The sequence below is a fragment of the Scyliorhinus torazame genome, chromosome 29 (assembly GCF_047496885.1).
Source record: "Scyliorhinus torazame isolate Kashiwa2021f chromosome 29, sScyTor2.1, whole genome shotgun sequence".
Lineage (NCBI taxonomy): Eukaryota > Metazoa > Chordata > Chondrichthyes > Carcharhiniformes > Scyliorhinidae > Scyliorhinus > Scyliorhinus torazame.
In genome coordinates, this window is record NC_092735.1 from 8,550,677 (window position 1) to 8,578,346 (window position 27,670).

A 27,670-nucleotide genomic window follows, 5' to 3' on the forward strand; every position below is an offset into this window, starting at 1 on the left:
CTATCCTGGAGTATATTTTGATTAATTAGAGGATCGGGGTTATGGGGAGAAGGCAGGAGTATGGGGGTGAGAAACATATCAGCCATGATTGAATGGCGGAGTAGACTCGATGGGCCGAATGGCCTATTTCTGTTCCTTGGTCACCAGTTACGAACGGGGATAAAAACGAGAAATCTTTACTCCCCGCCCCAGATATATGAACCGCCATAGGTCCGCCCTCCTATCTATTCCATAAACGTTAGCAGCACCTTTGCTACCCGTGAGGGAGCCAATGACTTGGGTCTAGAGCGGTCTAACTTTGGGTCCAGGTCACAGTTCAAGTCTCCTCCCAAGATCATGTGATGCCCAAATTCGGCAAGATGCCAACAGCTTCCTTATAAATGCCACATCATCCCAATTTGGGGCATATACATTTACCAATATATCTACCAACGTACCCACCAATGACCCAGTAACAATCACATACCTGTCGTGTTGTTCACCCTGGGGTAACACGGATTGCACACGATGCAGTTAACTGATCAAGTATACACCAAACGTGGGCGTTGGTTCAATATAAGATTTATTGAACTTCAGTAACGAAGCACACAGCTGCCTGTGGGTTGACTCTCTACTACTCTAAGTAAACGAACATTAACAACTATCTAGACCAGGTTAGCTTTGATCCACGTGGAGAAGGTGTTGAATGATTTGTACACCCTGACTGTCACTACAGTTGTCACCAGTGGAAAGAAGCAGAGTGCTGATGCCTCGTGTGTTTTATAGCCCCCCTCTGGTGTCCTGTCTTGTGATTGGTCGTGTTCTGTTCTGTATATTGATTGACTCACCTGGGTGTCTGTCACTGCCTGCTTTTACCTCATGATGTGCATGGGTGCATATTATGACATCCCCCTTTTAAAAAGAAATTGTCGGCTGCTTAGAGCATAAACAACATATTTACAAAAGTAACTATATACAGCAATTGGTGAGTGAATGGATATGTACATGTAAGGTGTCCAGTGTGCAGAAACATAACAGTATATATACAGAAAGGAACTATTTATAAGTCCAGTCGTTGAGGCTGTCGTCGGATTCTTGTGGACCACCTGAGAGGTGGAGGCGGGGATGACGGTGTCTTGACCGGTTGACTTGCAGCCAGATTGGTGGCCTCGTTGAGCGAGGTGTCCGGATAGCGCAGAAAGACATCTGGGAAAGTGAGATCCGGTGGTGGGCAGGCAAGTTTGCATAGTGCCCTTCTGTTGCGCCTTACAATAGATCCATCAGACATGTGAACCACGAACGACCTGGGAGCAGCCTGTCGAACAACAACAACTGAGCTGACCAGCCTCCACCAGACAACTTGATGCGAACAGCGTCCTTCGGAGAGAGCACCGGCAGATCCATAGCGTGAGCATCATATGTCAACTTTTGCTGGGTTCTGATCTGCTGCATCTTTTGCAGCACTGGAAGGTGATCCAGGTCAGGTATATGAATGGCTGGAACAGTCGTCCGCAGGTTACGATTCATAAGGAGCTGTGCCGGAGACATACCATTGGACAGAGGGGTTGCCCTGTATGCCAGAAGAGTAAGATTAAAGTCCGGAGCTGAGTCTGCAGCCTTACAGAGCATCTGCTTCACGATGTGGACCCCTTTTTCGACCTTCCCATTAGATTGTGGGTAATGCGGGCTCGAGGTGATGTGCTGGAAGTGGTATTGCTTTGCGAAGTTGGACCATTCTTGACTGTAGAAACAGGGACCGTTGTCGCTCATGACCGTGAGCGGGATTCCATGCCTGGCGAATGCCTCTTTGCAGACCTTTATTACGGTCCTGGATATTAGGTCCGACAGTTTCACTACCTCTGGGTAACTGGAGAAGTAATCAATTATCAGGACGTAGTCACGCCTGTTGCCGTGAAAAAGGTCCACTCCGACCTTAGACCATGGGGATGTCACGATCTCAGGCTGGTGGAGCGTTTCTTTGGGCCGAGCAGGCTGGAAGCCCTGGCAGGGCGCGCAATTGAGGACCATGTTTGAGATGTCCTCATTGATGCCGGGCCAATAGACAGCCTGCAGGCCCTGCGCCTGCACTTCTCAATCCCAAGGTGTTCCTCCTGTATCTGCGTGAGCACCAAGCTCTGGAGGCTGCGCGGAATGAGGATGCGATCCAATTTCAGGAGGATCCCTTCGATAACAGTTAGGTCATCCTTTACATTATAGTATTGGGGGCATTGCCCTTTCTACCAGCCATTCGTGAGGTGATGTATGACCCGCAACAGAGGGTCCTTGGCGGTCTCTTCTCGAATGACGCCGAGTCGCTCGTCAGATGACGGGAGAGTGCTGGCACACAGTTTCACCTGCGCCTCAATGTCGTGTATGAAGTCTACCTGCTCATATGGCGAGGTGATGGCACGCAATAGGGCATCCGCGATGATTAGCTCCTTTCCAGGTGTGTAAACCAGTTCAAAATCATACCTGCGGAGTCGAAGAAGAATGCGCTGGAGCCTGGGTGTCATGTCATTTAAGTCCTTGTGTATAATGTGCACTAGGGGTCTGTGGTCCGTCTCTACTGTAAAGGTCGGGAGACCATAGACATAATTGTGGAATTTCACGATGCCAGTGAGAAGGCCCATGCACTCTTTCTCGATTTGAGCATATCATTGCTCAGTGGGGGTCATGGCCCTTGACGCATAGGCCACTGGAGCCCAGGACAAGGTGTCGTCCTTCTGAAGGAGCACCGCCGCAATGCTGTCCTGGCTGGCATCTGTGGAGATTTTAGTCTCCTTTGCTGGGTCAAAGAAAGCTAAGACAGGAGCGGTGGTTAGCTTCACTTTCAACTCAAACCACTCTGCTTGATGTGCGGTCAGCCACTGGAAAGTGGTGGACTTCTTCACCAGGTGTCTGAGGGTCGTGGTGTGACGCGAGGTTGGGAATAAACTTCCCCAGAAAATTCACCATCCCCAGGAAGCGGAGGACCGCCTTCTTGTCCTCTGGGGTCTTCATCGTGTTGATTGCCTTGACCTTATCTGAGTCTGGCCTCACGCCCTGCTGGGAGATCTGATCACCCAGAAACTTAATTGACGACATGCCAAAGGAGCATTTGGTTTTATTTAACTTCAGGCTGTTGGCATGTATGCGCCTGAAGACTTGTTGCAGACGAGAGATATGTTCCTCCGGGGTCATGGACCAGATGATGATGCCGTCAACATAAACCCGCACACTGTCAATGCCCTCGAGCATTTGTTCCATTATTCGATGAAAGATTTCGGAGGCCGAAACAATGCCAAATGGCATGCGGTTGTAGCAATTTCCGAAGGGTGTATTAAATGTGCAGAGCTTCCTGCTGGACTCTTCCAGTTGTATCTGCCAGAAGCCACGCGATGCATCCAGCTTTGTAAAGAATTTTGCATGCGCCATCTCACTCGTCAGCTCCTCCCGCTTTGGGATCTGGTAGTGTTGCTTCATAATCTTGCGGTTCAGATCCTTGGGATCGATGCAAATGCGCAGTTCTCCAGAGGGCTTCTTGATGCAGACCATCGAGTTGACCCAGTCAGTTGGTTCCGTCACCTTGGATATTATTCCTTGATCCTGGAGATCCTGCAGCTGCGCCTTTAGACGGTCCTTGAGGGGCGCCGGCACCCGGCATGGCACATGGATGACAGGCGTGGCAACAGGCCTGAGCAGAATTTTATAGCGGTAGGGTAGCATACCAATCCCACTGAACACATCCAGGTATTGCGATAGTAGCTCCTCAATGTCGGCTTGAAGCGTGCTGTTGGCAGAGGACATAGCTTGTACACGCTGAGTAGCTTGCATGCATGGGCACCAAGCAGTGAAGCCTTGCCGGGCTTGAGGATCTCAAACCGCAAAGTGGCCTTGATGCCCTGTGGGCAAAGTGGCCTTGTTGGATACATGCAGGTGACAGGACCCTAACGCCGTGATGGCATTCCCATTGTAGTCGAGCAACTGGCAGGCAGGCGGAAGAATGGTAGGCTGCCTTTGGATGCGAGCAAGATCTGCTTGGGATATTAGATTGGCCGAAGCACCGGTGTCCAGCTTGAACCGCATACTACAGTCGTTGACTTGTACTGTGGCACGCCACTCGTCCGCATAATCCACATTAAGGATGGGCGTGTGTGTTGGCGAATGCAAGGAGGCCTTGTCATGCATGGTGATAATGCCCACTCGCTATGGGGATTCCAGGCAGTCGTCCTCTGGATCGGTGACGGGATCCGGTTCCAAGTCGAGCAGCCCTTGCTGCACACTTTGAACTCGCCTATGTTGGAACTGGTACCGCTGGCCCCCTGTCGGAGGTGCAGATCTGCACAAAGCCGCATAATGGCTAAGCTTCTTGCAGTTGAGACATCGCCTGCCTCTTGCGGCGCATTGGCGCTTTAAATGGTCGGTGCCGCAGTTGGGGCACGTCATCACGTCGATGTCGTGGCGCTCGGTGCGTCGTCGCACATGCGCAGTGCGGTCAGCCGCCGCTCACACCTGCGCAGTGTAGACTTCGGCCGCTTCGTTTTCCCGACCATGGTGTGCCTGCGTGGAACCGCTGGAAAAGCGCGCAAAATAGCCGCCTTCATCGATGCTCAAGCCCTGCATTAGGGCGATGGCCTGTACACACTCCGCCTCGTGGGAGGCAACTTGCTCCTGCTCTGCTGACTTAAGGCGAGAATAGCGACTTTTCACCTGTTCGTGGACTTTGCACGTTTCGATGGCCACTGGCAGGTTCATATTTTTTATTTTTAGGAGCTGCTCCTGCAGGGCGTCGGAGTGGATGCCAAACACAATCTGGGGCGAGATTCTCCGACCCTCCGCCGGGTCGGAGAATCGCCGGGGGCTGGCGTGAATCCCGCCCCGGCCGTTTGCCGAATTCTCTGGCACCGGAGATTCGGCGGGGGCGGGAATCGTGCCGCGCTGGTTGGCGGCCCCCCCCGCGCGCGATTCTCCGGCCCGGTTGGGCCGAAGTCCCGCTGCTAGGATGCCTGTCCCGCCGGCGTGGATTAAACCACATCTCTTACCGGCGGGACAAGGCGGCGCAGGCGGGCTCCGGGGTCCTGGGGGGGGCGCGGGGCGATCTGGCACCGGGGGGTGCCCCCACGGTGGACTGGCCCGCGATCGAGGCCCACCGATCCGCGGGTGGGCCTGTGCCGTGGGGGCACTCTTTTCCTTCCGCCTTCGCCACGGTCTCCACCATGGCGGAGGCGGAAGAGACTCCTTCCACTGCGCATGCGCGGGAATGCCGTGAGTGGCCGCTAACGCTCCCGCGCATGCGCCGCCCGTAGATGTCATTTCCGCGCCAGCTGGCGGGGCACCAAAGGCCTTTTCCGCCAGCTGGCGGGGCGGAAATTAGTCCGGCGCGGGCCTAGTCCCTCAAGGTTGGGGCTCAGCCCCCCAAGATGCGGAGGATTCCGCACCTTTGGGGCGGCGCGATGCCCGACTGATATGCGCCGTTTTTGGCGCCGCTCGGCGGACATCGCGCCGATACCGGAGAATTTCGTCCCTGATCTCTGATGAGGGAGTCAGCGATGTCTCCGTAGTTGCAGGATTGCGCGAGAGTGCGAAGATGAGTGAGAAAAGACTGAAAAGGCTCGTCCTTACCCTGAATGCGCTGCTGGAATACATAACGCTCGAAACTTTCATTTGTCCCGACCTCACAGTGACTGTCGAATTTGGCAAGGACGGTCTGGAACTTGGTCTTGACCTCACCGTCGGCAAACGTGAGCGAATTGAAGGTTTGGATGGCCTGGTCCCCCACAGTAGACAGCAGCAGCACGGTGTTTTGGGCATCGGAGGCACTTTCGAGGCCCAAGGCCTCAATGTATAGACTGAATTTCTGCTTGAAGACCCACCAGTTGGCGCCAAGGTTCCCGGAGATGCGGAGCTGCGGAGGTGCCTGGATCTTTTCCATGCCACTGGAAGGCAGCTGCTGGTCGTCAGTGAATTTTCGAAGGTAAATTACTTAGAAGCAGTATCCACTTCTGGTATCATGTCGTGTTGTTCACCCTGGAGTAACACGGATTGCACACGATGCAGTTAACTGATCACGTATACACCAAACGTGGGCGTTGGTTCAATATAAGATTTATTGAACTTCAGTAATGAAGCACACAGCTGCCTGTGGGTTGACTCTCTACTACTCCAAGTAAACTAACATTAACTAACTAGACCAGGCTAGCTTTGATCCACGTGTAGAAGGTGTTGAATGATTTGTACACCCTGACTGTCACTACAGTTGTCACCAGTGGAAAGAAGCAGAGTGCTGATGCCTCTTGTGTTTTACAGTTGGAAGCCCCCCTCTGGTGTCATGTCTTGTGATTGGTCGTGTTCTATTCTGTATATTGATTGGCTCACCTGAGTGTCTGTCACTGCCTGCTTTTACCTCATGATGTACATGGGTGTACATGGGTGCATATTATGACAATACCTGCCACCCAAATCTGCCGCTACCTTGTCCGCTAAAAAACACGTCTGCTTGTTGATTATAATTGCCATTTCTCGGCCCCCACTATTGAAGCCCGAGTGAAAAAGCTGGCTCACCCACCCCCTCCGGAGTCTGGTCTGGTTCCTCACCATCATGTGAATCTCCTGCAGAAACACCACATCGGCCTTTAAATTCTTCAGGTGAGAGAAAAATTCTCGATCACTTCACTGGATCCCTCAATCCCCGCATGTTGCATGTGACCAATCTGATCTGGGGTCTCTCAACACCCCCCCCCCCCCCCCCCCAAAACCTGGAGTCAGCCATTCACACCAAAAAAGATTAACCCACACCAATGCCTAGGCCCAAGGCCCACCCAAGATGGCTGCCAACCCACAGAAAAGGTGAGACAAAGCAAAGATCCTGGTCGCTGTCAGGGAAATACCCCTCCTCCCATCTCCCTCTCTCAAACCACATATGGGTCTTCCAGCCCATAGGTAAGCCAGAGTTTAGCTGGGTGCATCACCCCAAACCTCACTCAGGTCTGGTATAGCGCTGCTTTCACCTTATTAAAGGCTGCCAGCCTCTTCGGCAGCTCCCCACCCAGCTCGTGTTTCGATTCTCTTTCATCTCCTTCTCTCGGGAGCTGCGCAATCTTACAACCATTGCTCATTCGCCCGAGGCTTCTATCGGAAAGTTCAGTAACAAGAGCGGCCACACCCGCTGGAATTGACTCTGCCATCTTCCCTCCTGGTGAGCCACGCAGACTCCCCGAATCTGTTGAAAGGTTTCCACTCGTAACTTTTTTCCACCAGCCTTTTTTGAAATTTTCAACATTATTTTGTTGACGGGTTCAATAAACACTTAGATAGGCCGGCTTTTGTTCACCAAAATTCCCCAGGAACCTGACAAAAAGGGTAAAAAAAAGCAAGTCCCTTGGCGGGAGCTACCTAGTATATGACCTTCTACTACATGCCGCCACCAGAAATCAGTTTTGAATTAAATCATTATGATGTGGCTATCTGTCAGTTTAAGATCTGCGACACATATTTGAAGTACTTGAATATGTATATTTTGGAGTGTTTCACATTTTGTTTTTTGTCTCCTTAGGTTTTTTTCAGAAGGCCCTTTGTTCACAGCTGTCAGTAGCTTCTTACACACATCCTTGGATCGAGGACATTCACTTCCACCCTTTGTAGTTAGAGCTTCAATCTTCCTGTTGTCTGTGTGTCAAGAAAAGTGCAGCAGACTAGATTGGGTAAATGGATATTTTTGTTGTTTACTGTGAAGTAATTGATTTTTATGTCACAACCAAAATCAATAGCTTTGTTACAAGATTTATGTAAGATAACTGGAGAAAGTAATACCAGGGCTTGGGACTGAATTTCTCAAACCTAGAAACCAGAATTCTGGAGCATAATGAGTTTTGTGAATGGCTTTGACCTTCTCTGCCCGAGCCCCCTTCCCCCCTCCCCTCTCTCTAGCAACAATACGTGTTTTTATAGCATCTAAATGTAAAAAGAATAGCCAAAGACACTTCACGGGGGCATTATGAGAAATAGGGCCATTGAACCAAAAATGAAATATTAGATGATGTGACTAAAAGTTTGATGAGACATGTAGATTTTAAGGAGACTTTTAAAGGCATGGATGGAATGAGAGAGACAGAAGGGGCTAACTTGGTTTACACTTGAAAGCAAGTCCAGTGATCATGATGCACAATTAACCCCTATCCTTGCAAGCAGCGTAATGACTTTATGCTGCATGTTCATTATAATGATTGTTGTGTGCAGCAAGCGCACCTCATACTATTCATTCCCTGCACATCAATATTGAGAGGGCTGGCAGTACTTAAAGCTAATCTGCACCTCTCAGAAATGCAGTGTATTACAGCTAAAATAGATACTGGGAGACATTCCACAAGTGAATCTAACCTTAAGAAGAATGAAGAATGGCTGATCATGCGAGAGCCCAGGCTATCAAGTTTTCGGATGCTGTACTAGCAGTCTTGGTTGATGAGGTGGAAAGGAGAAGAGATGTCTTGTGTCCTTAAGGGGTAGGAGGCTCTCCAGACACATGAGAAGGCAGTGACAAAAAGAGGCAGAGGTGTCAGTAACGTGCAAGGAACCTTAAGGTCGGGCTACCTCTGTATGTTGTGGACTTAAACCTCCATCACTGCATGCTTGGAATCACCAATTAGTTCTTTGCCTGGAATCCAGCCTGATTGACAGGCTTGGCATCCAGTTAGTTAGGGATAAGTTTGGGAGAGAGCAATTCAAGGTAGGTATGCGCACAGGGAAGAAGGTCAGTCCTGAGGAGTCACAGCTGATCTTCGGGTTGGTGAGCAGTGGGTGAAGCAGAGGTTAGAGGCCTTGGCTGGGAGAGGAGATTGCCATCTGCATGGGTGGGGTCGAGTGGGGGACAAAGTATGTGTGCATACGTGGAGGGAGTTCTAAAAAGCCTGAGAGGGAAAGAGTAAATCTGTGGCTTTGGTGGAGAGGGATCAGAGGCCTGAGAGAGAGATCGGAGGTCTAGGGACATTAAGGCGTGTGGGGAGAAGTTGGAGATCTGGGCGATGAGAGGTTGAAGGCCTGGGGTGGAAGTTGGTGATTAGAAGTTTGGGTTATAGAACATAGAACATAGAACAATACAGCGCAGTACAGACCCTTCGGCCCACGATGTTGCACCGAAACAAAAGCCATCTAACCTACACTATGCCATTATCATCCATATGTTTATCCAATAAACTTTTAAATGCCCTCAATGTTGGCGAGTTCACTACTGTAGCAGGTAGGAGCATTCCACGGCCTCACTACTCGTTGCGTAAAGAACCTACCTCTGACCTCTGTCCTATATCTATTACCCCTCAGTTTAAAGTTATGTCCCCTCGTGCCAGCCATATCCATCTGCGGGAGAAGGCTCTCACTGTCCACCCTATCCAACCCCCTGATCATTTTGTATGCCTCTATTAAGTCTCCTCTTAACCTTCTTCTCTCCAACGAAAACAACCTCAAGTCCATCAGCCTTTCCTCATAAGATTTTCCCTCCATACCAGGCAACATCCTGGTAAATCTCCTCTGCACCCGCTCCAAAGCCTCCACGTCCTTCCTATAATGCGGTGACCAGAACTGTACGCAATACTCCAAATGCGGCCGTACCAGAGTTCTGTACAGCTGCAACATGACCTCCCGACTCCGGAACTCAATCCCTCTACCAATAAAGGCCAACACTCCATAGGCCTTCTTCACAACCCTATCAACCTGGGTGGCAACTTTCAGGGATCTATGTACATGGACACCTAGATCCCTCTGCTCATCCACACTTTCAAGAACTTTACCATTAGCCAAATATTCCGCATTCCTGTTATTCCTTCCAAAGTGAATCACCTCACACTTCTCTACATTAAACTCTATTTGCCACCTCTCAGCCAGCTCTGCAGCTTATCTATATCCCTCTGTAACCTGCTACATCCTTCCACACTATCGACAACACCACCGACTTTAGTATCGTCTGCAAATTTACTCACCCATCCTTCTGCGCCTTCCTCTAGGTCATTGATAAAAATGACAAACAGCAACGGTCCCAGGTTGTGGAGGGAGGAATTTGGAGGCCACATGGGAAGGATCATGAGATCATAGCACAGGGGTACTCGACTCCAGTGATTGCATCCAGCAAGTGGGTGTAAAGGCACTAACCTCCAGAGATTGAGCCCTTGCCTGGATGGAGCTGGCAGTTTTCCTGAGACTCTGGGAAATCCAGCCATTTGTAGTTAAATTCAAAAAGTAAAATAACAGTTAGGCTCTCAGCCACCTCGTGGGTAGGTTGGAGGCAGGCTTGGGTCAGGATTCTGGGGCGATATTCTCCGGAAACGGCGCGATGTCCGCCGACTGGTGCCCAAAACGGCGCAAATCAGTCGGGCATCGCGCCGCCCCAAAGGTGCGGAATCCTCCGCATCTTTGGGGGCCGAGCTCCAACCTTAAGGGGCTAGGCCCGCGCCGGATGAATTTCCGCCCACCAGCTGGCGGAAAAGGTCTTTGGTGCCCCGCCAGCTGGCGCGGAAATGACATCTCCGGGCGGCGCATGCGCGGGAGCGTCAGCGGCCGCTGACGGCATTCCCGCGCATGCGCAGTGGAGGAAGTCTCTTCCGCCTCCGCCATGGTGGAGACCGTGGCGAAGGCGGAAGGGAAAGAGTGCCCGCACGGCACAGGCCCGCCCGCGGATCGGTAGGCCCCGATCACGGGCCAGGCCACCGTGGGGGCACCCCCCGGGGCCAGATCGCCCCCCGCCCCCCCCAGGACCCCGGAGCCCGCCCGCGCCGCCTTGACCCGCCGGTAAGGTAGGTGGTTTAATCTACGCCGGTGGGACAGGAATTTTAGCGGCGGGAGGGGGGCCCGCCGGGTGGGGTGGGGGTGGGGCCGCCAACCGGCGCGGCGCGATTCCCGCCCCCGCCGAATCTCCAGTGGTGGCGAATTCGGCAACCGGCGGGGGCGGGGGCGATGTAGTGGATTCACATGCCCTCCTTTCAGTTCCTGGACCCAAGTTCAAAATAGTGCAGGCTGATAGACGCAATACACTTTCATTTACTGAATATCGATGTCCTATGTCAAGCATACCAATGGAATCATAACTTATAGACAATGCCCCAAACATCACCATTATCATTCCTGGGTATATCCTGTCTCACCGACAGGACAGATCCAGTAGATGTGGCAGCACAATGGTAAAGGAGAGAGTTGCCCTGGGAGTTCTCAACATCAACCCCAACGCCATGAAGCCTCATGGCATCAGGTCAAAATTAGACAAGTAAACACCCTGATGATTACCACATATCACACCCCCACTCCCCCCAGCTAATAAACCAGTACTCCTTCATGTTTAATACCACTTGGAGGAAGCATTGAGGGTAGCAAGGGTGCAAAGCATACTTTGGGTGGGGAACTTTAATGTCCATCACCAAGAGTGGCTTGGTAACAACACCACAGACTGAACTGATTGAGTCTGAAGGGAGAAAGCTACCAGACTAGGTCTGTGGCAGATGGTGATGGAACCAACCAGAGGGGAAAACATACTCGATCTCATCCTCACCAACCTGTCTGATGCAGATGCAACTGTCTGTGACAGTATCGGAAGGAGTGACCGCCGCAAAGTCCTTGTGGAGACAAAGTCCTGAGTTGCCAAGATGGTGTTTACTTGTGTTTTGACTAACTGTTTTTGGGGGGATGTTTTGAAAGACTGTTTTAAATGTGTAACTTTAATTTTGTGTGCTTACGTTTTTTTCGCCTTGTTAATAAATATTCTAGGTTTTTGAAAATCCCAGAAATGTTACTGGAATTCTATGCTCCTGGGATGAGTAGATCCCCCCCCCCCCCCTTATTTTCAGAGTGCAACAAAAGAGTTATGATTTGTCTAAAAAATTTCTGCCTGGGATTTGACTTGCACAACAAGTAACATCAGCTGTGGTCGTAACATATGCAAAAATAATTTGTGATGTCTGAAAGTGATTCCTAATGAATGAACACACCAAACAAAATTGTCCCTAATTTGGTGATAAACTAGTAATCCAGTATATCTGGTTATCATGATAAATGGACATTCATATGTAAGTTTATTCATCTGGATTCTTTACTTGGGATGCCTAAATTCTTAACATATAATTCAGATATTTTTTTCTGTGTCTTTTAGGTTATACTGGGCTCCATTTGTAAGCTCCTGGAGGGCATATCCGACTTCCCTTCTGTTTACACCTGCCACCTTTTAGTGCTGAAGTTCTTTTTCCACTACCCAGAGTTGACAGACAGATTTGGTCACTTTGTCTTGAAGTGCTGGTTTGCTCATGTTGATATCAGATCTTTTGAGGATGAACATCTGGTTCCTAATTCGCAGAGTGACACAAGTTGCGTGATTAATATTATACAAGGGAATTCAAATGTACTCCTCAACCTGCTGGTAAGTAATGTGCTATATAATTACTCTTAACTAGATGAAAATTGAAAATATTTTTCACTCTGCCACAATTTTAAAACAAACATTTGCTCAAATATGCTACTGGTGAAGCATCCTTGTTCTTTGCTGGTGTGCCTCAACTTTTAATGTTGCTTGATGTCTATTGAGACTCTTAGCTTCTAATAAGAATGGGTAGTTCGATTGGTAGGAGGTGTCAAAAATATGACTTCATTGTTAGTCACTCACTGGTATGCACTTGAAATAGAACTGAATAAAACTTAAAAACATAATATCAAACAATACATAAAAAATAAAGCACCTGGCAAAAAGTATTCAGCATGAAATAAATCACTTTAAACACAAACAAACAGATAGATGATTCAAGAATTCAGGAACAAAGGACCTCAACCATGAGGTCCTACTGTTAAGGGAATTCTTAACTCTGGTTTAACCCCTCATGAAAATGAAATGAAATGAAAATCGCTTATTGTCACAAGTAGGCTTCAAATGACGTTACTGTGAAAAGCCCCTAGTCGCCACATTCCGGTGCCTGTTCGGGAAGGCTGGTATGGGAATTGAACTGTGCTGCTGGCCTGACATGGTCTGCTTTCAAACCCAGCGATTTAGCCCTGTGCTAAACCAGCCCCTGGTTTGGCTTTGAATTCTCAGCTGAGACCTCCTGGAATGTCTGTTACTTTGAGGATAATTTGTTCATCAAACATTTGACTGGTGGCTATCAAAACTAGCCTAGCGTCTGTGTGCGCAGTCTTAGGAAAGATATTGGATATGTTTTCTCACACCTGCCATGTTTCATAGCTTGGGGCAGCACGGGGGCGCAGTAGTTAGCACTGCTGCCTCATGGCACCGAGGTCCCAGGTTTGATCCTGGTTCTGGGTTATTGTCCGTGTGGAGTTTGCACATTCTCCCATTGTTTGCATGGGTTTCGCCCCCACAACCCAAAGATGTGCAGAGTAGGTGGAATGGCTATGCTAAATTGCCCCTCAATTGGAAAAAATTAATTGGGTACTCTTTTAAAAAAAAAAAAAAAAAATTTTTTTTAATGTTTCATTGGACAGGCGTTTTAGCGGCGGGACTTCGGCCCATCCGGACCGGAGAATCGAGCGGGGGGGCCCGCCAACCGGCGCGGTGCGATTCCCGCCCCCGCCGAATCTCTGGTGCCGGAGACTTCGGCAACCGGCGGGGGCGGGATTCACGCCAGCCCCTGGCGATTCTCCGACCCGGCGGGGGGTCGGAGAATTTCGCCCCAGCTCTCCCCTAACCACCGCCTTCAGCGCCTTCCATGCCATCCCCACTCGGACCTCCCCAATATCATTAGCCTCCAGGTATCTCTCTAAGCTTCCTCGGACCCGCTCACTCACCTCCGCGTCTGCCAACAACCCCACCTCCAAGCGCCAAAACGGGTGCTGGTCCCTCTCCTCCCCCAGCTCTAGGTCTACCCAATGCGGGGCATGATCCGAAATGGCTATCACCGAGTACTTGGTATCCTCTTCTCTCGCTATCAGCGCCCTACTCATAATAAAGAAGTCGATCCGAGAGTAAGCCTTATGGACATGCGAGAAGAATGAAAATTCCCTAGCCCCCGACCTTGCAAATCTCCAAGGGTCCACCCCTCCCATCTGGTCCATAAACGCCCTCAACACCTTAGCCGCTGCCGGTTTCCTACCCGTCCTAGACCTGGAGCAATCCAGTGCCGGATCCAACACCGTGTTAAAGTCCCGCCATATGCCTTCTTGACTACCTTCTCCACCTGTGTTGCCCCTTTCAGTGACCTGTGGACCTGTACACCAAGATCTCTCTGACTTTCAATACTCTTGAGGGTTTTACCATTCACTGTATATTCCCTCCCTGTATTAGACCTTCCAAAATGCATTACCTCACATTTGTCCGGATTAAACTCCATCTGCCATCTCTCCGCCCAAGTCTCCAAACAATCTAAATCCTGCTGTATCCTCTGACAGTCCTCATCGCTATCCGCAATTCCACCAACCTTTGTGTCGTCCACAAACTTACTAATCAGACCAGTTACATTTTCCTCCAAATCATTGATACATACTACGAACAGCAAAGGTTCCAGCACTGATCCCTGCAAAAAGGTCGAATGATGACTGTCATGGTATCCACATTAACATATCATGGTGCAATCACACACACACACTGATGGACAGGTAGTTGGACCAACCAACACACACACAACATCGCAGCCAATCACCAGTGAGAGCACATGCACTATAAAACAGGGAACACCACAGTTCCCGCTCATTCTACCAGGAGATAGCTCAGAGCACAGAGCTCACAGCGTGCCACTCAGACATACACCATGTGCTGAGTGCCTCACTAAGATAGTGCTAGGGCTGGGTCCACAGGTTAGCTGGTGAAGTACGAACCACAGCCAGAAGTTAATAGTTATTATTGTACAGAATAATAAAACAGAGTTGTACCATCTACAACCGTGTTGGTTCGTTTGTGTATCGGAATACCCAACACAACATGATACCAGGCCTGGAAACTCGCCAGCGACTGTGAGACCTACCTGCACCTCTTCAGAAACCCGCCATCCTGCGCCATGGAAACCATCAGCCCGCCGCAGCCACTCCAGATCGCTGGAAATCTTGGCGTCAACTGGAAGCTGTTTAAACAGCACTTCCAGCTCTTCCTAGAAGCCACAGACAGGGAGAATGCATCGGACACAAGGAAGATCGCCTTCCTCCTCTCCACGGTGGGGAAACACTCCATCCGCATCTACAACTCCCTGGCATTCGCAGAAAGTGAGGACAAGACAAAGTTCAAGACCTTCCTCTAACATTTGAGGAACACTTCAGCGTGGAAGTTAATGAGAGCTTCGAGAGGTACCTCTTCCAGCAGTGCCTGCAGGGTAAGGATGAGCCTTTTCAATCTTATTTGACACACCTCCGTATCCTCGTGCAGTCCTGCGGCTATGAGGCCACCTCCGACTCCATGATTCGGGATCAGATAGTTTTTGGGGTCACCTCGGACACCCTACCCTAGCAGCTCCTCAAAATAAAGCGCCTCACCCTAGCCACCGCCATCGAGACCTGCGTCCTCCACGAAAACGCGACCAGCCGGTACTCCCAATTCCAGGCGGCTGAATCGGCAGGCAATGGTCCTATGAGGCCGAGCGGGTCCAGTCGATCGAGTTCCTCGTGGCCCGGACGAGGGCGGCCATTTCGCGCGCTTTCCGAGGCCTCCCACGCTTGTACGCGCCAAAAGAGGGGACGTCGACGCAGAGGGACGGGATGCGCAGGTGCGCTCTACGCAGGACCGCACCGCACATGCGCGGTGGCGCAACGAATGCCATGACGTCAAGACGTGCGGCAACTGTGGATCTGCACACTTAAAGCGGCAATGTCCGCCAAAGCGCGACAATGCCTCCGGCGTGGCAGGATGGGCCACTACGCTACCTGCTGTCGAACAGCTTAACCTGCCAACTCTCCGCAATTCCGCCAGCCTCGCAGGGACGTGCGGGCCATTCAGCCCCCATACACCGAGTCATACCCTGACAACGTGCAGACCGGTGATACCGACGACCGGGAACCCTTCCGCGTTGCGGTAATAAACAAGAACCGGATGTCCCCAAGTCGGACCCACCAGCCGATGCCAGTGCACAGCATTAATCCGAGCGATGAATGGTGTGCCACCCTAACGGTCAACCCGAATTCGTCGCCCACCTAATAGACTGGACTTATGAGCCTGTTTGCACATTGGACTCACTGAATTGTTTTGCAATACTCTTAACGTGTTTCTTTCTTGTCGTTCCAGAAGTTCTCTTTCGATATTTGCTGATTGCAATTGTTTTGTTTGTGGTACAACCTCGTTGCTCTGTTGCACCTGACACCTTCCTATGTATATAGTTTAGCCTCATGTACATGTTGTAAATATTGCACACACAAACTCAGATGCACTCAGTACACACCAATATTTATTACCATGTAGGCACATATCCTTGTGAAAAGGGGGGATGTCATGATATCCACATTAACATATCATGGTGCAATCACACACACACACTGATGGACAGGTAGTTGGACCAACCAACACATACACAACATCGCAGCCAATCACCAGTGAGCGCACACACACTGTAAAACAGGGAACACCACAGTTCCCGTTCATTCCAGCAGGAGATAACTCAGAGCACAGAGCTCACAGTGTGCCACTCAGACATACACCATGTGCTGAGTGCCTCACTAAGGTAGTGCTAGGGCTGGGTCCACAGGTTAGCTGGTGAAGTACGAACCACAGCCAGAAGTTAACAGTTATTATTGTACAGAATAATAAAACAGAGTTGTACCGTCCACAACCGTGTTGGTTCGTTTGTGTATCGGAACACCCAACACGACAATGACCATGAAACAATTATCGAATGTCATAAAAAAAAACATCTGGGTCGCTATTGTCCTTTCGGGAAGGAAACCTGCAGTCCTCACTTGGCCTAGCTTACATGTGACTCCAGGTCCATAGCAATGTGGTTGATTCTTAAATGCCCTTGAAATGGCCTAGCAAACCACTCAGTTATATAAAAACTGCTACAAAGTCTAAAAGGAAAGAAACCAAACAGACCACCTGGCATCGACTTAGGCACTGGAAACAACAACGTCAAACCCAGCCCTGTCAACCGTGCAAATTCTGACTTATTCCTGGGGTCTTTTGCCAAATTTGGAAGACCTGACTCACAGAATAGCCAAGAAGCAGCCTGACATATTCATACTCACAGAATCATACCTTACAGATAACATCCCAGACACCACTATCATCATCCCTGGGTATATCCTGTCCCACTGGCAGGGCAGACACAGCAGAGGTGGCGGCACAGTTGTATCCAGTCGGGAGAGAGTTGCCCTGTGAATCCTCAACATCGACTCTGGATCCCATGAAGACTCATGGCTTCAGGTTAAACATGGGCACGGAAACCTCCTGCTGATTACCACATACTGTCTACTCTTCGAGTATGCTGTTTTTGAGGGTTCGAAGCATCGCAAAAACATCGCCGCCCCCGATTCCGGTGTAAAAGTGGATTCTCCGGTCGATCGCCAAACGTGATTTCGGGTCAGCGATCGGAGAATCCAGCCCACTAAGTGTAATCTTTGGTGGGTTTGGCTGGGAGTTTCTTCCTGGCTCTGTCTGCGAGTTCTACACCACTATCTAACCACACTTAGTCACTTTTTCAAACCCTGACGAGTTTCTCTCTGGGCTAGCCCACACTTAGAATTTTCTTTCATCATTGAGGAGATGAACTAGCTGGCCAGACTAGCTTCTCTGAGGTCTAACCAGATCTTGCAAGGCACAACGGCCGTCGGGAAGCCTGGGAGTGGCCTCTATCAGACAGAATCCCCTCCCCCGGCTCCGCCGCCCTGTTCAGTTAGCAGTGCTTTGGACTGCTGCTTCATGGCGCCGAGGACCCGGGTTCAATCCTGGCCCCGGGTCACTGTCTGTGTGGAGTTTGTACATATCTATGTGAGTCTCACCCCCACAATCCAAAGATGTGCAGGGTAGGTGGATTGGCCACACTAAATTACCCCTTAATTGGAAAACATTTTAAAAAAAGAAAAAGGGAAAGGATCACGGGTAAGGTAGATGAACTTAGAGCTTGGATTAGTACTTGGAACTGTGATGGTGTTGCCATTACAGAGACCTGGTTGAGGGAAGGACAGGATTGGCAGCTAAACGTTCCAGGATTTAGATGTTTCAGACGGGATAGAGGGGGATGTAAAAGGGGTTGCGGGGTTGCGCTACTTGTTAGGGAGAATATCACAGCTGTATTACGGGAGGACACCTCAGAGGGCAGTGAGGCTATACTGGTAGAGACCAGGAATAAGAAGGGTGCAGTCACAATGTTGGGTGTTTACTACAGGCCTCCCAACAGCCAGCGGCAGATAGAGGAGCAGATAGGTAGACTTTTTTGGAAAAGAGTTAAAAACAACAGGGCTGTTGTGATGGGAGACTTCAACTTCCCCAATATTGACTGGGTCTCACTTTGTGCTAGGGGCTTAGACGGGGCAGAGTTTGTAAGGAGCATCCAGGAGGGCTTCTTAAAACAATATGTAGACAGTCCAACTAGGGAAGGGGCTGTACTGGACTTGGTATTGGGGAATGAGCCCGGCCAGGTGGTAGAAGTTTCAGTAGGGGAGCATTTCGGGAACAGTGACCACAATTCAATAAGTTTTAAAGTGCTGGTGGACATGGATAAGAGTGGTCCTAGGGTGAATGTGCTAAATTGGGGGAAGGCTAATTATAACAATATTAGGCGGGAACTGAAGAACCTAGATTGGGGGCGGATGTTTGAGGGGAAATCAACATCTGACATGTGGGAGGCTTTCAAGTGTCAGTTGAAAGGAATTAAGGACCAGCATGTTCCTGTGAGGAAGAAGGATAAATACGGCAAATTTCGGGAACCTTGAATAACGAGAGATATTGTAGGCCTCGTCAAAAAGAAAAATGAGGCATTTTTCAGGGCTAGAAGGCTGGGAACAGACGAAGCCTGTGTGGGATATAAGGAAAGTAGGAAGGAACTTAAGCAAGGAGTCAGGAGGGCTAGAAGGGGGCACGAAAAGACATTGGCAAATAGGGTTAAGGAAAATCCCAAGGCTTTTTACACGTACATAAAAAGCAAGAGGGTAGCCAGGGAAAGGGTTGGCCCACTGAAGGATAGTCAAGGGAATCTATGTGTGGAGCCAGAGGAAATGGGCGAGGTACTAAATGAATACTTTGCATCAGTATTCACCAAAGAGAAGAAATTGGTAGATGTTGAGTCTGGAGAAGGGTGTGTAGATAGCCTGGGTCACATTGAGATCCGAAAAGACGAGGTGTTTGGCGTCTTGAAAAATATTAAGGTAGATAGGTCCCCAGGGCCTGATGGGACCTACCCCAGAATACTGAAGGAGGCTAGAGAGGAAATTGCTGAGGCCTTGACAGAACTCTTTGGATCCTCACTGTCTTCAGGTGATGTCCCGGAGGACTGGAGAATAGCCAATGTTGTTCCTTTGTTTAAGAAGAGTAGCAACGATAATCCAGGGAACTACAGGCCGGTGAGCCTTACGTCGGTGGTAGGGAAATTACTGGAGAGAATTCTTCGAGACGGGATCTACTCCCATAGATTAGTATTCAATCATAGAATTTACAGTGCATAAGAAGGCCATTCGGCCCATCGAGTCTGCACCGGCTCTTGGAAAGAGCCCCGACCCAAGGTCAACACCTCCACTCTATTCCCATAACCGAGTAACCCCACCCAACACTAAGGGCAATTTTGGACACAAAGGGCAATTTATCATCGCCAATCCACCTAACCTGCACATCTTTGGACTGTGGGAGGAAACCGAGACCAAGTGGAAACTGTGGGAGAATACGAGAGTGAGAGAGAGGAAAAAGAAAGAGAGAGAGAGAGGAAAAAGAAAAGGGGAGAAGAGAAAGAATAGCCCTAGCAGAATAAAAATAAAGGGAGATACAGATCAGGGAAAAAGATAAAGAGAGGGAGTTTGAACTTCAGAAAATGGCCATGAAACATGACAGTCAGTTAAAATTGGCAGACGCAAAGGGAAACGTACAGTTGGATGATAGTGATGAGGATAGTGAGAAAGAGCATCATAGTCAAAGGCTTGGTGGGAATCTATTTAAATATGTCCTAGCATTGCCAAAGTTTGACGAGAAGGAAGTGGAAGCCTTTTTCATTTCATTTGAGAAGGTAGCTAAACAAATGAAATGGCCACAGGACATGTCGGTGTTACTGATTCAAACAAAGCTGGTAGGTGGAGCTAGTGAAATGTTTGCATAACTACCGAAGGAGCTATCTGGAACGTATGAGGAGGTGAAGAAATCCATCTTACGTGCATATGAGCTAGTGCCTGAAGCTTACAGACAAAGGTTTAGAAATTTAAGGAAAGAATTTACTCAAACATAGACCAAACGTATGAAGCTCTCAGAGAAATTATACTTTTGGAGGAGTTTAAAAATTCAATTCCTGATGTAGTGAAAACTCATGTCAAAGAACAGAGGTTTAAAACTGTGAGATTAGCAGCGGAAATGGCAGATGATTATGAATTAGTTCATAAATCAAAGATTAGTTTCTGACATCAGTTCCAGCCGGTGAGGGATAGAAACTGGGGACATGAGAAATACTCAAGTGGTAAAGGTAAAGGTGATCTGACTGAAGACAATAAAGAGAGTGTACCTCAGATTAAAAAAGAAATCCAGGAGGGTGGAAAAGAAATGAAAAGTTTCAGGTGTTTTCACTGTAATAAACTAGGCCATGTAAAGTCACAGTGTTGGTGGTTGAAGAAAAGCACTGGGAAGGCTGATGTGGTAAAACAGGATAAGACAGTGGGGTTTGTTAAAGTGGTAAAGAAAAGCCCAAGGGAAGTGAAGGAGGTGCAAGCGATTGTACAGCCTGTTCAAGAAGTAATTGTTAAGAAGGTGCCAGATGTATTAAAAGAATTTACTTGTGTGGGTAAAGTTTACTCATGTGTATCAGGAGGAGCAGGTAAAGAAGTCACAATTTTAAGAGATACAGGGGCTCGTCAATCGTTAATGGTAAGAGATCAGGAATTATATGTAGTTTGGGAAGAATGTTGCCAGAAAAGGTGGTGATATGTGGAATTCAGGGTGAGAGGAGTGGCGTTCCATTATATAAGGTAAGGTTGGAAAGTCCAGTGAAGAGTGGTGAAGTGGTAGTAGGAGTAATAGATAAACTATCTTGTCAAGGAATACAGTTTCTCTTGGGTAATGATATAGCTGGATCGCAGGTGGGAGTAATGCCAGTGGTTGATAAGCCAGTGGAAAATCAGTCAACTGAAGTGTTGAAGGACGAATATCCTGGAATTTTTCTGGATTGTGTAGTAACAAGGTCACAAAGTCACAGATTAAGACCAGAGGAGAAGTCAAAGAGTGAAGATGAAGTTGAAGTGCAATTATCAGAAACAATTTTTGATCAGATGGTTGAAAAAGAACAAGAACAGGTGGAGGATGAGGCGGATATTTTTAGTTCAGGAAAATTGGCATACAACAGAAAGATGTAGAAATAAAACGGATATATCAGAAAGCATATACGGAAGAGGAATCTGAGAGTATACCAGAGTGTTATTACCATAAAAATGATGTCTTGATGAGAAAATGGAGACCTGTACATATGCAGGCGGATGCAAAGTGGGCAGAAGTTCATCACGTAGTATTGCCGGTAGGGTATGGAAAGGAGGTGTTGCGAGTTGCACATGAGGTACCAGTGGGAGGTCATTTGGGGATAAGGAAAACTCAAGCTAAAATCCAGAAACATTTTTATTGGCCTGGACTACATAAAGATGTAGTTAAATTTTGTCAATCATGTCACACATGTCAAGTGTTAGGGAAACCTCAAGCAGTGATAAAACCAGCTCCCTTAATACCCATTCCAGAATTTGAGGAACTTTTAACAAGGGTCCTAATCGATTGTGTAGGACCGCTTCCTAAAACAAAAAGTGGGAATCAATAAATTTTGACTGTAATGGATGTGTCTACTAGGTTTCCAGAGGCCATTCCAGTACGTCATATTACAGCTAAAAGGATAGTGAAGGAGTTACTTAAATTCTTTACGAGATATGGACTACCCACAGAAATTCAATCGGATCAAGGATCAAATTATACTTCAAAGTTATTCAAAGAAGTTATGGATAGCTTAGGAATAAAACAATTTAAATCACCTGCGTACCATCCAGAATCGCAGGGAGCGTTAGAAAGGTGGCATCAGACATTAAAGACAATGTTGAGGGCGTATTGTCAAGATTATCCAGAGGATTGGGATAAAGGAATCCCATTCGTATTGTTTGCAATTAGGGATGCACCTAATGAATCGACCAAATTTAGTCCTTTTGAACTAATTTTTGGTCATGAGGTAAGAGGACCACTTAAATTGATTAATGAAAAATTGATGGGTGAGAAATCGGAAATTACACTATTGGATTACGTGTCAAATTTTAAGGAACGATTCAATAGAGCAGGTGAATTGGCTAGACAACATTTAAAAGTTGCACAATATGTGATGAAACGGGTAGCGGACAAGAAATCCAAACTTCGTAGTTTTGTCAGTGGGGCTAAAGTTTTAGTCGTAGGGGAGCCTTTAAAAGCTAGGTTTTGTGGACCGTATCAGATTGAAAGGAAATTAAGTGAGGTGAATTATGTGGTAAAAACGCCAGATAGAAGGAAGACTCGCTGAGTGTGTCTTGTGAATATGCTTGAAAGGTATTTTGAAAGGGAAGGAGAGAAAAAGGAGGTTTTAATGATTCTAACTCAAAGTGACGAACCAAATCCAGATGACTGTGAATTTGACATACCTCAGATTAAATTGGAAAATGAGGATGTTCTTAAAAATTGGGATGAATTGTTAAGTTACCTTCCAGAGGAAAAACAAACTGACCTGAAAGAGTTATTGATATCACATGGGCACGTTTGTAGAGATAAGTTGGGAAGTACTAAAATGGCTATACATGATGTAGATGTAGGAAATGCTGTTCCTATCAAACAACATCCATATAGACTTAATCCTTTAAAATTGGCACAGGTTAACAGAGATTGAGAGTATGCTGAAGAATGACATAATTGAAGTGGGTTGCAGCCAATGGAGCTCACCCATTGTGATGGTACCTAAACCAGACGGTACCCAACGGTTGTGTGTGGACTATCGAAAGGTGAATGCAGTTACAAGAACGGACACTTATCCTATCCCACGTTTGAAGGATTGCATTGAGAAAGTGGGACAATCTGCTTTTATTTCCAACTTCCAGACATGGAAAGAGCATTTAAAATATCGTATGGAGTTCTTCGATCGACTTCAGGAGGCGGGTTTGATGATGAACCTAGCCGAAAGTGAATTTGGAGAAGCCCAAATCACTTTCCTTGCGGAGTTTCCGATACCCTCAAGACGAAGGGAAATAATGCGATTTCTTAGCAGGAGTGGATTTGATCGAACATTTGTGCAGAAGTTTTGTGGCGTGATTACTCCACTGATGGACTTGCTAAAGAAACCTCAAAAATTTCAAGGGACAGCGGACTTTCAACAGGCATTTGACTGCCTGAAAGCTGTGGTAACCAATGTTCCTGTATGGGAGAATTGCAAGGGGCTCTGTGGTCAGATTGAACTAAATTATCTTATTCTGAAGAGAAATGCCGAGGAGTAGAAGAATGGGTGGATCGTGCAGAGACTTTGTTCAAAGAGACTGCCAATTGAGAAGGTTTTCGGTTGGAAGAAGAAGAACAAAGAAAAATGGACTATATTATTATACCTGTTTGCGTGTGTGTTTTTTTTTTAAACGAAAAGGTATATTTACTGTGTACATTTCTTTGTGGATGGTGCAAAAATGAAACCATCTTGAAGTTGATGGTTTATTTTTTTTTCTTGGTGGGAGGTGTCACGTGAGAGTACCTTTAAGACATGGATGTTTAAGCAATGTACCTTTAAGAAAACAGTGATGTCAGAGAGTGGGTGGAGCTGAGGTCAGGTCAGCCATTTTGCAGTTTGAAAATAGCTTGGGAGTGTCTGTGTTTGCAGTGAGCTGGATCTCTGCCATGAAAGACTATCTCTGGATCATTAGGGAGATTTAAATTCATAATAGTAAAGCCTTTAACCTGATGTGATTCTGTTTAAAGGTGTTAAGTCTCTTGGAAGTTTGAAGGAACACTTTGAGGGATTATTTACTGTTGCAGTATTTTCGGAGTTATCTTTGAAGTAAGAGGTTTTAAGAGATCCAATGTTTATTTAAGATGTTAAGTTGAGTTCATGGAATAAACATTGTTTTGTGTTTAAAAACCCACGTGTCCATAATTGTAATCCCACACCTAGGGACAAGCCTTGTGCTAGGAAAAGCAACAAATACATTAAAGGGAGACGTTGGTTGAACTCCATGACACATTTTGGGGTTCTGAAAACACCTAGCCCATAACACTCTCCGCTACATCTCGGAGAGAGGCAGAGACATAGGGCAAGGGCTGTGCCAGATGTCACACCAACCTTGGCGCTGGTCTGGAGCACAGTCTTGGCGGGGGAGAGTGCAACCCATGTGCTACTTCTGTGACCCCAACAGGGTTGCGACCAGTTTGGGAAGCATTGTCCTAGTCGCCTTGCTCCTCTTATGGGCCAGGGTTTAGAGAACCCCAAAGTGTATCATGGAGTTCACCTGACCCACAACTTTTAATAGATTGTGATATGGGGAGCACAGGGCCCACTCTACAGGTGTGGTACAGCAGAAATAGAAAAGTATTTTTTAAAGCAAAACAATGTTTATTCTATGAACTCAAGTTAACCTTTTTAAAACATACAGTGAACATCTTAGCAACCATTAATTCAAATACAACCCCCAAAGAATACAACACTAAGTAATCCTTTAAGCTTTCCTTTTAACATCCATAAGACTTAAAACACCTTTTATCAGAAGCACGTCAGGTTAAAGTCACTACTGTTATTGGTTTTAAATCACCAGGACCGATTTACGGTCTTTAGATTACAGAGAGAGACTCTAATACACCTTCTGGCTGTGACTGCAGCTATCCAGCTCTGAAAACTAAACTAAAACACACCCTGCAGAAAACAGCCTAAAATGAAAGTAAAAAGCTGACAGACAGCCCAGCTCCACCCACTCTCTGACATCACTGCAGTAATAAACACCCATTTCTTAAAGGTACTCTCACATGACACTCACCCTTGTGCTCCTTGTCCTCCTTCAAAATCTTTTTCTTCTTCTCATCATTCTCTGACTGCCAAGCTCCATTCTGGCCAGTCCTACGTTGTCTCCTTTGGACTTAAAGCCTGCTTTTCTGTCCTGTGATTCCATTTAATTCTCACAATTAGATGGCTAAAAGGTTACTTACCTTTCTTTCCTTGGCAGCCTCTGGGGATTGCTTGTTAAACTGCAGTAGACCAGTTTATATTACATTTGGCTCTGAGGTTCTAAAATGGGCATTAGGAATCCAATTAGCATAAGGTATGAAGTTCCTGGCTGCCAGAGTGGCAGCCAGCATACTCCCAGAAGAGATTGTGTGTGAGAGATTGTGCCTGGAGACCTGGAGACCCCCAACTTTACCATTTAGCCTAAAAAAAAAGCCATGGAGGAGACCTCTTTCTTCCAATTTAATTCTCTCGATGGGAAAGAGATAGTGAAGTAGTTGCAATGGAGCAGCTCCATTTCTGCCAATTTCCTATTTAACACTGCAGGACTTTATTAATGCAGGGAAATCAAGGCTCTGGGATGCACTTTGGACTCTAATGGCACATTGGCCAGCTCCAAGAAAGGTAAAGCTATTGGGAGCTCGAAAAAGTCAGAAAGCTTTCCTTGGCAGGGCCAAGGGGTTCCACAACAAATGTTTGGCTTCTTCAGCCCAGGGCACTGCCCTCCACCAACCACAAGACCTAAACAATACTTTTACCAAGGCTTGTTGCTGACAGCCTCGACCCTCCCAGCTGGCCAACCTCCGTATTCAATCCATTTTTAAACTTTATTTTTATGGGATGAGGATGTCCATCCCTGGCTGGACCAGCATTTGTTACCCATCCCTAATTGCCCTTGGGAAGATGGTGGTGAGTTGCCTTCTTGAACCACTGCAGTCTGTATGGTGTGGGTACACCCACTGTGCTGCTGGGGAAGGAGTTCCAGGATTTTGACCCAGGAACACTGATGGAATATTTCCAAATCAGGATGGTGATTGACTTGGAGGGGAACTTCCAGGTGGAAAAAGTGGAGACCTTCCTGCCTGGACACCAATTGAGACCCTTCGGTAGGCAGTTAAGGTCCACTTAATGAACTGAGCCTGCCACCAGTGACATTCAGCCAGCAGCAGGCAGGGTACTTGTCATACAGGCAAATCCTGTTAGGCTGAAGGACCTGGCATCAGAAACGGTGGTCCTGCTGAAAGGCACCCCCTGCCCTTGCTGCCGAACTCCCCACTCCATCGCCAACAACCAGTTCCCAGCCACCTCCACCCCATCCACACTCACATCTATCTGAGTGTACAATGACGATCTTCAAGATAAGCCCAATTATTGCAAAGGTAGTTGCCACTACCATTGGTCCTGCTTATACTGGAGAGCTGCGGGTCTCTAATTGGCCAGTAGCTCTTGGGGGACAGGATTGCTTGGAAAGCTCAACGCTGTCCAGGCATGTGCCTGGCTGCCTGGTAATTGCATCGGAATTTCCGGAAATAAATTATTTGGAGTTCCCACTGGTTTTCCAACCAGTGGGCAGTGCCCCTGTTGCACACATTAAATTCCACCAACTGCTTTCTTTAGCATACCAATTTTGTCATAAATATGTGACCTGATTTACTCAAGGCTATGGAATATAATTGGGCAGCAATTTTACAATGAACATAAATTGGATTATTTGCACCTATCTCGAATAATGACAAGGCATGCTAAATTTAACTCGCAGTGCCTAACCACCAACGTTCAACTGTTGTTCAGCTTTTAATGTTTCATTAAAATTACAAGAAACATTGGATTGAATAAAAGGACTTACAGTTTTTCAAGTTCCAGCATTGTATTCAATCAACATACCTTGTGACTTGTCTGTTAGGATATGATCCACGTTGGAGAAATGGAATTGGCTTACAAGGCATTGGTGATACTGAAATGTTTCCTGAGGAATTGTGACAATATAATGCTGGCCTCTGATCTGCTTCGACCACTACTGCTTCAGATATTACAAAGGTTCACAGTAGAAAACAATGCACAACCTTCCGAAGGTAAGCAGAAATCGATGTATTGGTCTGTGAAAAACGGATTTGTCTTTATGTTGTAGTACTGTAATGGTAACCTCAGTGTTTACCTGTTAATTGAGAAAACATTAGTCAATAAAGATTCAGTGACCACTGAATTATTTTAAAACTGACCTTAACGCAATGGTCTGCTTTGATATTTCCAGTACATTTATTTAAGACAGTCTTAATTAGCTGAGAATAAGTTAACAAAAGGGAACATCTGAGACTGCAGGTGGTATTTTCTTAGTGGTGTGCCCTTCCCAATAGCGGAACAAGAAGTGCGCTACTTCCACTCTTGCTTTTTCCCATTCTCTTGGGAGACAAATGCGATTTTGCAGCGGGGTGATGCTTTTCACTGATGTAACCCCACCGTCAGCTGCGCTGCTGCAGATATGGCTGGGCTACAAGAGCCTCCTGGTCAAACTGGGAGGCTCTGCACCGAGCCAAAACTTTCCTACCTACCTCCATTTCCATTTGTATAAGACTCATTGAGAGCACAAAGGTAGCATGGGTACTTTTTTAAGTATGAATTTTGCTGGTAAATAATTCACATTGGTTTCAATTTATTCACGTGTGCAT

General features: G+C 47.4%; 1 protein-coding gene across 1 annotated transcript in view; it reads left to right on the top strand.

The window, feature by feature from the left end:
* LOC140404122 (meiosis inhibitor protein 1-like) overlaps positions 1-27,670 on the top strand; it is an 82,155-nt gene that overhangs the window by 37,535 nt on the left and 16,950 nt on the right. The window contains exons 3-5 of the mRNA XM_072492541.1: positions 7,511-7,658; positions 12,083-12,346; positions 26,908-27,076. Coding sequence (XP_072348642.1) covers positions 7,511-7,658; positions 12,083-12,346; positions 26,908-27,076 — 581 coding nt within the window. The remainder of the gene's footprint in view (positions 1-7,510; positions 7,659-12,082; positions 12,347-26,907; positions 27,077-27,670) is intronic.